This window comes from Triticum dicoccoides, chromosome 5A, assembly GCF_002162155.2.
Source record: "Triticum dicoccoides isolate Atlit2015 ecotype Zavitan chromosome 5A, WEW_v2.0, whole genome shotgun sequence".
Classification (NCBI taxonomy): Eukaryota; Viridiplantae; Streptophyta; class Magnoliopsida; order Poales; family Poaceae; genus Triticum; species Triticum dicoccoides.
In genome coordinates, this window is record NC_041388.1 from 598,556,551 (window position 1) to 598,572,195 (window position 15,645).

A 15,645-nucleotide genomic window follows, 5' to 3' on the forward strand; every position below is an offset into this window, starting at 1 on the left:
TTCATAGGAAAATAAAAATGAGCCTAGACTCAATGGAAAAATTCCTTTGGTGTCAACCAAATGACATCTCGTTTCCTATTCCTACTCATAGGATTTGAGATACATGTCATCTCATTTTCTACAAAATTCCTATTCCTACGATAATCCTATCCTATGAACCAAAAGAGGCCTGAGTCTAGGCTCATTTTTATTTTCCTATGAAATGTGGAGGATAGGAACCAATCCTATGTAGGAATAGGAATCTATTCCTATGAACCAAAGGGCTCTAAAGGAAAAAAATCCTATAAAAATCCTATCCTCTGGAATTCCTATGAAATTCCTCCAAACCAAAGAAGGCCTGAGAAGGATCGCAGATCGCCCAGCAACCCAAGATACGTACATACGTGCCCCGCCGTTCCGTCTTTCGATCGATCGACTTCAGAACAACGATGACATATGCGATCGGCGGAGCTGACTAGGCCCGAGAGGCCCAAAATGTGTGCTTCAGCGATCAGGCAAATGTAGGCCTAAAACTGAAAGGTGCACGTTTGAGACTGATACATGAATTTGGACACAAATTGGGGCCCCTTGATTTTTGGGGGCCCTGTGCAGGCGCACAACTCGCACAGCCCTGTCAACGGCCCTGGTGTAAAGTCAAATTGATCCTTGCAAGAGTCAAAGAAACATGGTTGTGGTTTGTGAAGGATTTCATCGATGAACACACCCATCCTTTGGCCCACGAGATCTTGCTTGTTTGTTGCGGTCACACAAAAGAATCATCGACGAGCAGAAAGCAGACATTGTAGAGATGGAAAATTCTGGAACCACAAACACAAAATAATGGATATAATGCACATGCAATACGGTGGATACAATCATGGTGGATGCACGATGAGGTACATTTATAATTTCTACTATCTTTACAAGTCGGATACAATGGTTGTCAGTGATGCTCAAACAATGATCCATCACATGATCACACGACAAGAGAGAGATCTAGATTTTTCTACTTCAAGTACTTGGTTGATTAACATGGGCATCTGAAGGGGTTGTTCAATTCTAATACTCAATCCCTACTTAAAAATGAGGCTTTCGACGAATAAGTACAATCTGCCATTCATGTCATTTCTCGGGTTGAATCACCACCATGCCATTGTTATTTTTGGATGTGGTATTATTTATCATGAAACAGGCAAGGCGTACGAGTGGATGTTGCACACCTTTTCTGCTGACATGTCCCGGAAGCATCTAGTATTTGTGATTACGGACGGGGAGCTTGCAATGCAGATAACAATCAGAGTGATTTGGCCTGATGCAAACCATAGGTTGTGTGTATGACACATTCAGCAGAACATTGTACATTATCTGCATGATGACGCGGTTAGGGAAGAATTCAGATCTTTTATATATGATTCCTCTTCCATGGAAGAGCGTGGAGAAAATGGGTTGAGTTCTTATAAAAGAATCAAGTAACCAGTGAGGAGTCATGGCATCATCAGATGTATCAGATGAAGAAGTTGTCGTGTGCTCCATATGTGGTGGGGCGCTATTTCTTAGGATTGAGCGGTAATCAACAGAGTGAGAGTCTAAACTATGTGCTACATATGCATCTTGAGGGTAAGGTTTCATTGTTTAAAGTGCTAGAACACTAAAGAGTGTTCCTTTCAGGACAATGCTTGAACGAGGCAATACTAGACATCAGTCTGTTCCATTTACAGATGCATATGCTTGAAGTCTCGTGAAACACAATGCAAAAGTTTTCATGCCTTGTATGTTTCAGTTGGTGAGATGGAGCATAAATATTGTCAACAATTGTTTTTATCAGTGAGATACTAGATGGGTGTGATTTGACTATTTATGTTGTGACTAAGAAGGATAGAAGAGAGAAGAAGTCCAAAGTGTGTTGTGAGGAAGGCGTAAGCACACCATGTTCCCACATATTGCATGTATTGGGAACATTATACAAGTAAAACGACCGCATAAGTGTTGTGTTCCACCAAGTTGACGATGAGTGCAAAGTCTGCATACCCTCCAAGCAGAAAGAGCGACATGTGGGAGTATTTGAAAAGACTGAAGAGGTACCATGAGTTGCGAAATGTGAGTCACGCGGCATGTTTCAGGGCATGTCAATCTAATGAGTTGTATCAACGTCTGAAAGTTGTTCTGAATGTACAAGCTGGCAGCAAGGAATCAACTAGCGGTCAGAAGAATGCATTAGATTTGGTCCGGTACTGCCACAAACGGCGCAACTTGATTCTGGAGATTTGGAAATGGTTCCGGATCCCGTGCATGTGCAAGCTCGAGGTGCACCAAAGAAAACGATCCAGCCAATGGCGAAGCAAAGATCGAAGGGAAATGTGGCTATTCTGAGGAGCAAGCTCACAATCAGTGTACATGCAAAAAAATTGAAAGAGGTAGCAAATATGTTCAATTTTTATTTTTCCATGTGCTTTACTTATTAATACAATACATGACATTAATTATATTTTTCGTGTGCAGGAAATCATGCCAGAACCAATTATCTCTATCACACAGCTGCTGAATACTCACGGTAAGCTGGATGGTGTTCTTCAATAATTACATTAATACTTATGAAAATTTTGAAAGACTACCGGAAACTACATTAGATAAAATGCACCAAATATTACAGGAAATCATGGATTGCTTATCACTTTATTAGCTTGACAATCTATTAGATGGCATGTGTTTGTGTCAATTCATCTATTATTGCCGAGTTGGATTCCATTAAGCTAATGTAGCTCATTGGAAGCTTTAGCCATGAGGAATGGACTACATCTTGCAAATTCTATTGGAACTAATAAGGTGCAGGCGGAATCCGATTCGGTTGAGTCATAATTTTTTGTAAAGGCCAAATACAATGGTGGGACTCGGCAGCAGCGATATATGCAAATTGTGTAGATACGTCAATTCAAATTGGAACCGTTGATTTCAAACATTGTCCCAGAGATGCCAATGGTGTGGCCCATGCTTTAGTTTTCATAATAATCTTTCTTGTGTTTGGGGTGATGAACCCCCTAGTTGCTTAGTTGTATTTCTTGCAAACGATGCAAGTGTTTCTTAATTTAATAAAGCTAGTTATAATGGTTTTTTTCTATAAAAAAAGCTAATGTAGCTCAAGTACAATATTGGTCAAGGATACAGTACTATCATGTTAGCAACATCAACATCTGCAAATATCACCAATTAATAAAGCCCTTGGTAGTTCACTACGATGAACGATGTGTAATCTGTGTACCGAATTTTTGGAAGCCAAACTATGGATGCACACATGTGCAATCTGCGCACAGAGACTTTTTGTTTTTTGAAAACCAGTTATTAACGCGCATCCATACATCAAAATCAAACGCACGTAAGGAGTTTCAGTAATTAGCACAGAGGATATACGACAACGTACAGTGATGTGTCGCCGCCCGGCCAGTCGTGGGCTCGCCGTAGGTGCCGCTCGCTGGTTCCGCGCCGAATTCTTGCCGCCGGCCGTCGTGGCGTCGCACGGCCGTTGGATCTATACCACGGAATAGCCGTTCAATCTAGCTGGCGAGGTTTGCGGCATTAATCAAATGATAAACGGAACAAAATGATGTGCTGAAAAGACATGCAAGCTATTCGAACATCTGAACAACTTTAGACAGCAGAATTGCTCCAATTGCCAATCCGGGAGGGGAAGGGGGGCAAATAACAATTATCTGCACCATCAATAGAGTGTTACTGAACAAATTTGTGTTAGTTCCTAATCTATCTCCCGATATATACAACTTGTCTCTCTCACACTCTCGAAGTCAGTACATTTCCCAGCTTCATTCATCGCTGGACGTTATGAGCGTCGGTATTTGCCCGTTGTCCGCAAAATCCAACTTGTTCAGCCTCATGCAGCACAACACATGCTCAGGTAGCTCCTCGGCCTTCTGCGCCTGCACCCAGATGGCAAGGTTCAGACTTTCAGTGAACAAAATATTCCTCAGGTCCTAAGGCCAAAAACAAAAGGAAAGGAAAAAAAACTTTACCTGAATGGTCAGCCCAAGATCAATGACACCATGTTTCAGCCGCTCTCGGAAGGTCTCGAGGCCCTTCCGCGATATGTAGCTGAACCGGTGCACGTCGATGTCGATCTCGAAGTAGTTCGAGCCCTGCATCACAATGAACAAACGGATGCACACGTTTCAGTCAGGACCAGGACATGAAGAATCTCTGAATTTGAGCACATGGGGATGTGATACAGCATAATTGGTTAGTAGTTAATACCTTGTAGAATTTGTGCTGGGGCCTAGACAGCACCGGCTTCTGGTTGTAGGTCTGCACAAGCCTCCTCTCGGCCGCGCTGAGCTGCAGGTCTTCAGGGTTTACAATGCCGGCCAGGATTTTGAACCTCTCTGTGTAGGGCACGTTGCTGTCCACCGGGAACCCCTTGACCTTCTCCATTTCCTCGTTCATAACACTCTGCATAACCAATTCCTCATCAGAAACTTGTCCAAGGTACTGAAAACGGTTAGATTACGAAATGCAATCGATTTTGGCTCACCTTGATGCTGTCCTGGAGCTGAGGAGAGATCTCCTTGTCGAAGCCATCGGATATCTTGAAATACAGGACCAGGCTAACGCCATCGCCGTCGTTCTCGCCGAACATGCTAGTAGGGTAGGTAGGCAACTGTACAGATCAGTTAACTTGTTAAGTTCAGACCTAACCAATCAATGCCCAAAGGTGATAAATCAGTACCACTTGTTAAGTGGTAGGTCAAGAAACACGAGTGAATTACCTGAATGTTGACAATGAGGAGCGAGGGGAAGGCGTCGTGGGGCTTGAGCGACGGGAGCGCGATGTGCTGCGCGATGTGGTGCACCTTCCTTGGGCAGGCAAACATGTCAGCTCCGATCGGGGTGTAGGGGGAGCAGTTTGGGGCTGGGGATTTCCTCTTGTCTCTGCAACCAGTTCATAAGCTTCAGTCAGGCATACTGACAGACGAAATGCGCAGCGAGTGAACGCATATCAGGAGTTTCAGTAACGTTGCTACTTACCTGAAGAAGCCCTCCCCTCTGACCCTGAACGCCGACGGCTCGAGGGCCGACCAGCAGCCCTCCGACGGCTTCTCGCCGGCCGCACACGGCAGCGTCAGGCCCGCTCTCGGCCGGTACAGGTACTTGGCCGAGCCAGCTGAATTCATCGTCAATTTTGTCAGCAAAGCAGGAACGAAATGCTGATGAACAATTTGAACGATGGTGCTGGATCAGTAGGCGAAAGTGGTGATGTTGACTCACTCATTTCGGTCATCTCATCGCCCTCGTACGACCTCCTCCGGAAGGAGAGCCTGACGACGGCCGATTTCTTCCTCTGGTGGTGCGGGCTGAACCCGGCGACCGGCATCGGCTGCACCTTGTGGCTCGGGACCGAGCCCGGGAGAGGCCGAGGCGAGCAGGACGCCGCGCTCTGCGGTTCTTTCAGGCCACCGGCAGCGGCATGACCAGGAGCAGGAGCAGCGTCGGGGTCCTCGCCTTTCTCCGGGGGGTCGCCCTGGCACGCCTCCGCGTCGGCGATGCTCCGGAGGCGGTGCACGGCGTCCGCCAAGCACGCCGCGTCCTTGCACGGCGACGCGCTCGTGCCGCCGGCGACGTCATCCGGGAGAGGATCTGGATTTTGCAAAGAGGGTGAGCACCGCGAGCCTGGAACTGCACTGCAGGGCAGGGAAGATGGGGGCGGGCGCCATACCTTCACTGACGCTGGAGTAATCGTTGTCGTCGTCGTCGGAGCCGGCCGAGTCCCCCAGCATGCTGACGGAATCGTACCACGCCTCGTCGCAGATCACTGCAAAAGCAAGAAAATTGAGCGCTCTGGTCGAGCAGGTCGGCGCCGGCCGGAGAACACGAGGCGTTGCGTTGGCGTCTCACCATTTCCTGCGTCCATCTGGCTGTGCTGCCACTGCAGCTGCGTGAGGTGGAGGGTCACGCCCGAGGCCGGCGGCGCGCCGTCGACGTGCACGACCCCGTGGCGCGCGGCGAAGCGGCCGGCCGCGTCGCCGGCGATCGCGTCGGACACCTTCCGGCGGAACCTGGTCGCCGTGACCGACAGCTTCCTGGAGGACCTCCGCCGCCGCCGCGTCGTCGACACGCAAGAACCCATGGCCGGCGAGCACGCACGCACGCACGCACGCACGCACACCTGACGAAACCAACCTCACAGAGTTAGCTAGCAACTCAGGGATGGCCGGCCCGAAGCTCGACGGACGGATATATACCGCACTTTGGGAGAGACCCAAGGGACGGATCAAGGACCGAGCTTCACCTACCCTTATCGATCAACCCAATCAATCAATCTAGTGACCTCCAAATCTCCTATTATCTCAGACTCCTCAGCGGATAATGCCAGGAGAAAAGGGGTTCCTATCGGACACGGGAGCGCGGCCGCCAACAATTCCGCAGTCTCCAGCTGCCTACCACCACCCCAAGCGACCCCGGGAGCCTCTACTTGTACCACCACCTCGCTATAAGCATCGTCCTAATCATGGGAGGCGAGAACGTGACGCGCATGCCACTTAGTTAATTGACCCGTGCCCGGACTAAAGCGTGTTGATCATCAATCCCCTCCCCGATCTTTCCTGCCCCGCAAAGGCGCGGCATATGAATCGCCGGGAAAGGGTAAAGAATTCCGAGGCGGAGGGGCGGGGAGGGTACGGGGCACTGCCCGGTCCCTGTCACGCGTGTTCCAGGAACCCAACCCAACCTAAAAGCATTACTAGTAGAGCCCTCAAACCCCTAAAAATAACTGTTTTTTTTACAGTTTTTGTCGAAAAAAAGCCGTAGACTAGACCCCCTTAACTCTCAAACCCTCAAAATTTTTTAAAGGTCCAACCCTCAAACCTTCTCCCAATCCTCAAAAGTAAGGGTTGGGGAGCAAAACCTATCTCAACCCTTATTTGGCGGTTATACTCGCGCGGGATGGAAAAATCCTCCCAACTCCCGCGCCCACGCCCGCGACCGCCGCTGCTAGTCGCCGGCGGCCGCCCCGTCGACCTCCCACGGGCAACGACAATGTCGTTCATGGGGAATATTCCGTTATAAGGGTTGGGTTTGAGAGTTCTAATCTTTGCCCCTGTTTTTCAACCCGTAAAAATGCACAAAAAGATCATTTTTGAACCTTTAAAACGCTAGTGAGGGTTCGAGGGTTTGAGGGTTCTACTAGTAATGCTCTAAACGGGGTCGGAACAGTGCAAGTAGGAGTAGGTTTCTTAACTGGGCTGGACTAATTAATCCGGCCATGAAGCTTCTGAGCTTCCGTTCACCTGTTTTTTATGGAGGGAAGGAATAATGGTGGTTGGGTTCAGCTCGGTCGATCCAGGTTTGTTTGGTTTAGTTTGATTTGTTTCTTATTTTAGGACGGTCAAACCGTGGGAGCGCGTCTACTTGGTCACGGAGAAAGCATTTTTTTTCTTTTTTTGCTACGGCTGGCTTGTCTGAGCAAGGAATTAATGCTGGGAGATAATCCTGTCCCTGTTTATGGTTTTGACAAGGGCTTGCTTCCAAATCTCCGCAAACACATGCCCCCCAAGCAAAACAAAATCCCCAGATTCGATGTGTGACATATATGCAAAGCGAGGGACCGCGACTGATGCGGACATGCAATGAAAATATCATGTTTGGACCTTTCGAAAAAAGAATCATGTTTGAGCGAGCGGTTTTGATGGGTGGTGTGTGTTTGTGCTTTAAGCTTTGCTTCTCGCCAGAATCGGAGTCGCCTTTGTCGTCGTCGTCGTCTCCGCGGTCGACAGTTCTGGTGGTCTCGGGCTTGCTACCGAGGTTGTAAGGCTTCGGTTTCGCGGTTCGGGGGCTAAGGTGACGTCGGAGTCGATAGATTTCGGACGCGATAGGGGGGATGTCGACGATGGTGGTGTGGCCGACATCGTGTGGCCTCCGTTGGGTTTTGAGTTGTGCTCGATGCCTTTGCTTGGTAGACTGGTGGTGCTCGAGGCTCGCTTGCTTCTTCCGATTTTCTTTAGTTGACCGGACAACCTTTTCCTCTTACAATGATGGGCGCAAACTCGATGACGGCATTGGTTGCCAAAAAGTATATGCCATGTATTCTTTCCTCCCCACTAGAAAATGTAGGTCATTTTTACGATTTGGGTCACCACAACAAATATTACCCAACCATTTCCTAGTATGAAATTGCAAATACTACATCCATCCCTATAAAACATGCCTTTCTAATGTGTGTATATCTGCTTTTATTTGAACTGGCATACTTTTGTATACATACATTGGAGTACATATAAATCAATGGTCAAAGTTTCACCTTGAAAGAGTATGCCAGATTTCGAAGCGGATTACATTTATAGACAAGGGGGGGCACTTTTACATGATTTGCGTAGACACAAAATCCCATTGAGTAGCACTACATGATACTATGCAGAGATCCTATGTCTATACCACTTTAAACAAACTATTGATATAATAAAGTATAAAATGGTTTGCTTTTCTTAGGCATAGCTTGCATGCCAATGTATGCAACAACGCAAAAAGGATGGAATAATCAGCAAGTGCCAAACAAACAAATGGCACTGCAAACAGCTAGTAGCACTTGAAAAAGGCCGCCCTCCAACCTGATCAACTACAACATCAAACTAATAATAAAGCTCATGCCAGTTTTATTTTATTTTATTTATGTATGCAACGAAGAAGAAGCACTAAACAATGATGATGCAACCAGGCAGTCCAAGCCTTGACCTTTTCATATCAGAGGAGGAGCACACACCACATCATCATAATGCATAATAATGCATACAGTACTAGTACATCCATGCTTTCTTTTGCTGCTGTCTGCTGGTGTGCTCCCCATGTTGGACCACGGCCCATAAACAAAACCCATGTACCGTCAAATCACGCCCCCGGAAAAAGAAAAAGGAGAGGGGAAAAAAACAATTGCGTGGATGAATGGATGGATGGATGGATGTGTGAGTGATGTATACGAGCAACCTGTCAGGCAGCGAATGGCCGGACGTAGTGCGCGCGATGAATGGATGGCACTCCGGCGTGTCGTTCTCTGTAGCCAGCAGGTCTTTGTTGTGCGTGTATTTCTCTGTAGCTATAGCTAGCAGGTTTCAATCAAGAAAAGGAAAAATACGCACCGACGCGACGTACATTGCATATAATGTGAAGTACTCCCTCCGTTCCTAAATACTTGTGTTTCTAGGCATTTCAACAAGTGGCTACATACGGAGCAAAATGAGTGAATCTACACTCTAAAATATGTCTACATACATCCGTATGTAGTAGTCATTTGAAATGTCTAGAAAGACAAATATTTAGGAACGGAGGGAGTATCATTTTGCAGAAACAACAAAGGAGACCAATAGTGCGATTTATAAGGTAGAGGAAGCGATGGATCACCTCGTTTTGGCGTACGCACCAGATCCTACCGAGCAATTTATAATGGCAATGGCTTTGTTGATGAACAGGAGGAGCCGTTGGTGACGACGCTAATGTATGCACAGGCAGAAATGAAAACCTGAACGAGAATAATTGTTAGGCGGCGGGCGGGGATATTTATATATAGACTTTGTTGGGAGGAAACGAAAACCTGAAGAAGCAGGAGTAGGACTGTAGGCGTCGACGGGGAGGCCTGACCGCGTGCCGGCGCAGCACGCGGTTCCGAGAATTTCCGGCCCGTTTTCGCTGTCGCGAATTACGTCTCGACTCGACGAGTCTGAATCCAACACCTCCCTTTAGATTTTATTTTCTTCTTCTTTTTTGGAATAAATTCTTCCGTTTAGATATAGATGAACGGCGACTCTACTTAGACCCGTCGTTTTCTCCCGGGTTGGCTCCAGCTGCGTGATTTCCCGGACACGGTTCGGTTATATTCCCGGCGAGGGAGCGAGCGGTGCGGATGGGTCGATCTTGGACGTGTGCCGTGTGTTAGTTCATGAGAAAAAGAACGGCTGTGCCCTAGCGTGCATGGTGGAGTCGCTTCTGTCTGCAGATTATATTAACCAATAATTTAGTGCATGGTGGAGTACATCTTTCAAACGGCGGCCATCATTGGTAGCATTAGAAAGTAGAAACCCCGATGAACACATGCTAATTGAAAGCTACTTCCCGCACGAGAAGGGCGAGCGAGAGCGACGAGTTCGGCGCTGGTTGGCCCGTGGTCAGTGGCTCTTTTTCTTTCTCTCATATAATTATTGTTCTCCACGGACTGGAGTGCTGGTTTCTCTTCTTCTCCTGTTTTTTTTTTTTTGAGGGTTCTTCTTCTCCTGTTGGAAAGTGAAGGGCACCGGGCGAGGAACGGATGCACGCAGTGCAGTGCAGGAGCGGTTGATCATCATCAACCCCCACTCACCCACGTTGTTGTTCCGTCTCGTCGTCTCCACGTTCGCCGCATTTCTACTGTTCATCGACACATCTGGAAGGAAGGCCGAGCGATGGCCGTGTACGTTCCCACACTGTTGGCCGGCACGCGCGCCACTGTGACCGGAAAGGGCCGGAGCCGCTTTGTATCGAGACATCGCCTTGTTCGAGAGAGAAAAGGCGCACTACAATCATCCCGACGAAAAGCATGAGCGTTGCGCAGTAGCTGCGGTGACCGTGGGTGTCCAAATGTACTCTACTCCACTCCACGTATTTCTACATCGATTCTGATTTATTTATGCGCGCGAATTGTTTGGTGCATACAAAGTCAACACGGTACAGGAAGAGCGTGCCCTAATCACCATCTAGCTTCGGAGCGGAGGTAATGATGCAAGAAGCATGGCCGTGGAAACGGTTCGGAATTTCGAAGCTCGACTCAGAGTTTGTTCCGGTTTGAGTTTCATGATTATGTTTAGAGATCCATGCAGCTCCTTCCGCTCGCCCGCAACGTCGCGCTCGAACGAACGCTAGACCTCCCACCCGATCTGAAATCAAAGTTCTGAAACGACGCTGTGGCATCAAGCAGGGAATGGAAGTTACTGACGCGCTGTGGCGTTGCTTCTTTTGTCGCCGCTCCGCTTGACACTTTGTCGCCTCTGTCGCCTTGTAATCATGGTGATGTGGAAAGGCCAGGCCACGCGATATGATAGGCTGAGATATATACCAGCTAAGCTAAGCTAAGCTAGCCAGCAGTCCCCATCAGCATATGCCGTGAGTGACTGGCCGCCATTTGTCCACTTAGTACAAGATAATTAATCTAAGCTTGCTTGGGTGCTAAGCTGCGACCGAGGTTTCCACCTATAGCCTCGTCGAGGTCTCTCAGAATAGCAAGAAGAATCCTTTTTTTTTAGGGAAATAGCAAGAAGAATCCTTGGCATGTTCCGTCGATTATACTAGGCGAGAGTAACTTAACCGTGTTGGTCATTTGGCTGGAAAGGCAAGCAGACACATGACATGACTACATGAGGCACCAACGCCAGCCGCGCTTGTTGTTCGGCACAGCATTCTGCAGTGCCTCGGCGACTTTAATTTTGTGACGTAGTAACGTTGTGTGCAGCTTACGCATGACGAGGTTTGGCCAAGTCGGGGTCATGGATTGAATTGCCACATGCAGGACGGCAGTGAGAGACGATAGAGATCTTTTTTTTTTTTTGCTTGTTTGGCAGACTATTCCCCTGCATTGATCTGAACTCTGAAAGTAGAACGGTGCCACGCAGAGGCAACCTCAGTACATCACACAAGATAGGGTAGCAAGAAAAGAATCTCATGGACGAAAAACATGGAGAGATGATACTCTGTCGAGTATTAATCCGTATCGTATGGTTTGGAGTTCGAAGGATTGAGCTTAATGTCATGGTGGGATTTTATCGGATCTCAGGCTGAGTTTTGGGCTATACGAATGATAAAGATGAACATCGAGACGCAGCAGGTAAAATCTGAAGAAGGAGTTGCTTCATAACCATGGTTACATAGTAGTACTAGTGTTTTTCTTTAATCACCTAGTTGAACATAAACGTATACATGCATGCACAACACTACCACACACATAAATAAAGTTCAGAGTCGTCACAGGTGTCACTAACTTCTTCTCCTACTGTCCCTCCAAAAAGAAAAGCTTCTTCTCCTACTGAAAATGAATATATACTAGCTAAGTGTCCGTGCGTTGCCACGGATTAACAAATATATATATATACAAAGAGAAAATTCATGTGACATGAGAGTCAAAGGTCATTTCTATGGGATGATATCTCATGGTCATGATCTAGTAGATACATACATCTCGTCATTGTCTTTCTTCCACACTCCATGTCTGAGCTACCACGCGACATTCGACTTCCTTCTCCCACCATGCATGCTTTTATCTCCTATTTCTCCTACCTTTACCTTACACGACAGTACCAAGTTTCTTGTCCAACTATCATAATCTTCTCCGGTAGGGCACCCCCTTAGATTATTACTGACTTGTACATGTTGCAAATAAGATCAACGAAAATGGATACTAAATTTCTGATGAGAAATGAGAATTCAGGGCAATATCTTCCCAAGACAATAATAATTCCAAGACAATCTTTTTATACCTTCTGTCAACATTGGGACACACATTCCACACAATAAGCATGCAATGATGTTGATACTTGATTAATTGTCATTATATGTCTACAGTAAAGATAACTTTACTCAAAACCGCCTATCTTAGCCAAATCAACAAATCTCTCTCATTAATGCAATTTTCTTTAGAAAACAAATAATAGATTCTTTTCTATCTTAGCCAAATCAACGGATCTCTTTCATTAATGCAATTTGCTTTAGCAAATAAATAATAGATTCTTTCCTACCTTAGCCAAATCAACGGATCTCTCCCATTAATGCAATTTGCTTTAGCAAACAAATAATAGATTCTTTCCTACCTTAGCCAAATCAATGGATCTCTCCCCGGTTCGCTGGGCGCGTTTCGGTGGGTGGGCGTGGGGGTGGGGGTAATTTGATGGAAATAAACCGGTTGAAAATAAACGGATCCTGTCTCACTCTTCACTTTCTTTACAATAAACTTTAGAATAGCAATCTTGGCGAGTGATCTCGACGGGGTTCAATCGGCATGGCGCACCGCTGATTCTTCCAGGAGTGGGTGCTGAGAGGAAGGATCCCAAACCTCCATTGTCAATCGGCCAGAGCTGCATCGTCCTTTGGATCAGAGCGTGGACGGGATCAAGACGGTAGGGTTTGAGGAATTTGTAGGACATGAGGGTTTATGGTTGGTAGCACGAGAACTCACCCATATCTTGGCAGACGGCAGGCCCGAGGTGCGGTCGTGTTCATGCTTCGGGAGCTGCCACATGCTGTCCTCGCCGCCATCAGCGACACCACCGCCATCGCCTGTTGCCACCACTTCAGCGCCACGAGCGTGGGACCGAGGGACGAAGGGAAGGGAAGGAAGTGAATTGACGTACCTATGTTTGGTATATATCACACGAGGAATCAAAACTGGATGCACGTGAAAGCATAGAGATGAGAGAGGAGGACAGAGGAAGGGAAGGGCAAGAGGAACTTGAGGATGTGCGATGAAGGAGCGATGCCAAAACATCACAAAGGGGGACCCGTAGCTCGTCACGTAGCGCGGCCGCCTCATTGCCGGCTGCCACCCCGCGCTACCGCCTCCGTGCGCAGGTTCCGTTCGTGGAGCGTGAGGAGCGCATGACCTGCCTTCACCGCGGCCTGGTCCTCCCCACTATCGTGAAGCTCGCCCGCATCGCCGCCCCAATTGCTCAGGATGACGGATGAAGATCCTGCAACAGCGACGTGGGTGAGGGATGCAGCCGACGATGGAGGGATGATTTTCGTGGCTAAACCCTCCCTATCAAAATAACTACTTAAAAAAGGCAAAGATCGATGCATTAGGAAAATTAGGATTTGGAATTGATTGTCATAAAACAAAATTTTATTAATTGATAACGTGCTATCGGTACATGCCCGTTTATAACGTGTCTAGTTAGGAAACTTTGGAAAAGTTAGGAAAGTTTTTATTGTGAGGGTAAAAAAATCAATGTGAGGAGATATGGTGGTGGGATATGAGACGAAAATAAACCGGACGAAAATAAACCAGAAGCTCGTCACGTAGCGCGGCCGCCTCATTGCCGGCTGCCACCCCGCGCTACCGCCTCCGTGCGCAGGTTCCGTTCGTGGAGCGTGAGGAGCGCATGACCTGCCTTCACCGCGGCCTGGTCCTCCCCACTATCGTGAAGCTCGCCCGCATCGCCGCCCCAATTGCTTAGGATGACGGATGAAGATCCTGCAACAGCGACGTGGGTGAGGGATGCAGCCGACGATGGAGGGATGATTTTCGTGGCTAAACCCTCCCTATCAAAATAACTACTTAAAAAAGGCAAAGATCGATGCATTAGAAAAATTAGGATTTGGAATTGATTGTCATAAAACAAAATTTTATTAATTGATAACGTGCTATCGGTACATGCCCGTTTATAACGTGTCTAGTTAGGAAACTTTGGAAAAGTTAGGAAAGTTTTTATTGTGAGGGTAAAAAAATCAATGTGAGGAGATATGGTGGTGGGATATGAGACGAAAATAAACCGGACGAAAATAAACCAGACGAAATATAACCAGACAAAAATAAACCGTGGACGCAATCCTACCAACTGCTCCATTAGAAGTAGAGATTTTTGAAACGAAGGTACTGAAAATGATTAATTTTGTCCTATCGCTGTTACCGGGCCTGCCCACACCCGAAAAACAACTGGGCTTTTACCTGGGGCTTGCATGCCGAATTTTAAGCCTCACAGCCCACACATTCCAGTAACCCTCAAAAAAAAAAAACCCACACTCCAGTAACGACCTTAGATTCCTCAAGACGGCCCAATCAGAGGCACATTCCACAGCCCTTTTCTCTGAGAGTAGACCTGGCTATCCTCCGGGCCGGGCCGGGCTTCGGGCCGGGCCTGACCAAGCCCGAGGTAGAAAACTCAGGCCTGAGCCCGGCCCGGCCCGGCCGTCGGGCCTAGTTTTCAGGCCCGAGCCCGGCCCATCGCAGCAAAAAACACGTCGGGCCTCGGGCCGGGCCTCTTCAGTAAATGGCATAAACAGCGGGCCCAGGCTCGGCCCGACCTAGTCTTCGAGCTCAAAACCTAGGCTCAGGCCCGACCCGGGAGCAGCGTCGGGTCGGGTCGGGCCAGGCTTTTTCGGGTCAGGTCGGGCCGGGCTGTTCGGGCCGGGTGGCCCATGGCCAGGACTATCTGAGAGCAACTAATTGAGGATCATCCAAAAAAAACTAATTGAGAAGCGCTCCTTCGGAAGCCTCCCAACGATCATCTGGTGTGGGCTGAGTGCACGTCACGAAAAACCATTTAAAAAGCCGAAAATGTGTGTGAAAAAATAAAAAGAATTCGGAGGAAGCGTCCAGAGCGCGACACATGGCAGGGGCTGAGCGCTCGCCAAGTCTTTAAGCCAATTTTTTAATATTTTTTGCACACTGCTTTTTAATGGTTTTCTCCCTTTTCCGGTTTTTCTGTTTTCCAACTGTCTTTTTTAGCTTTTCGATAAAAAACCACATGTTTTTTGTGTGCAAAACACAAAAAGATCGCGAGAGGTATGGTTTTGCTTTTGCGAGAGGCGCGGTTGTGCCTCTCTCTCGGAAACGAAAAAATATGTTTTTTCTCTTTTTTACCTTTCGTGAGAGGTACGATTTTGCTTTTGCGAGAGGCTCGTCCGTGCTCTCGAAAATGAAAAAAAAATGCCTTTTTC

The 15,645-nt window shown here is 47.6% G+C and overlaps 1 protein-coding gene across 1 annotated transcript; it reads right to left on the minus strand.

Annotated features, from left to right (window-relative positions):
* Positions 1-3,602: 3,602 nt before the first annotated feature.
* LOC119303221 lies at positions 3,603-6,601 on the minus strand. Its single transcript, XM_037580326.1, has 10 exons — positions 6,276-6,601; positions 5,878-6,148; positions 5,699-5,794; positions 5,251-5,619; positions 5,011-5,146; positions 4,752-4,914; positions 4,517-4,642; positions 4,240-4,434; positions 4,002-4,124; positions 3,603-3,908 (listed from the first exon to the last, which is right to left on the minus strand). The coding sequence occupies exons 2-10, from the start codon at positions 6,107-6,109 to the stop codon at positions 3,795-3,797; spliced, it is 1,554 nt and encodes a 517-aa protein (XP_037436223.1). The 5' UTR covers positions 6,110-6,148; positions 6,276-6,601; the 3' UTR covers positions 3,603-3,794.
* Between the last annotated feature and the right edge of the window lie 9,044 nt (positions 6,602-15,645).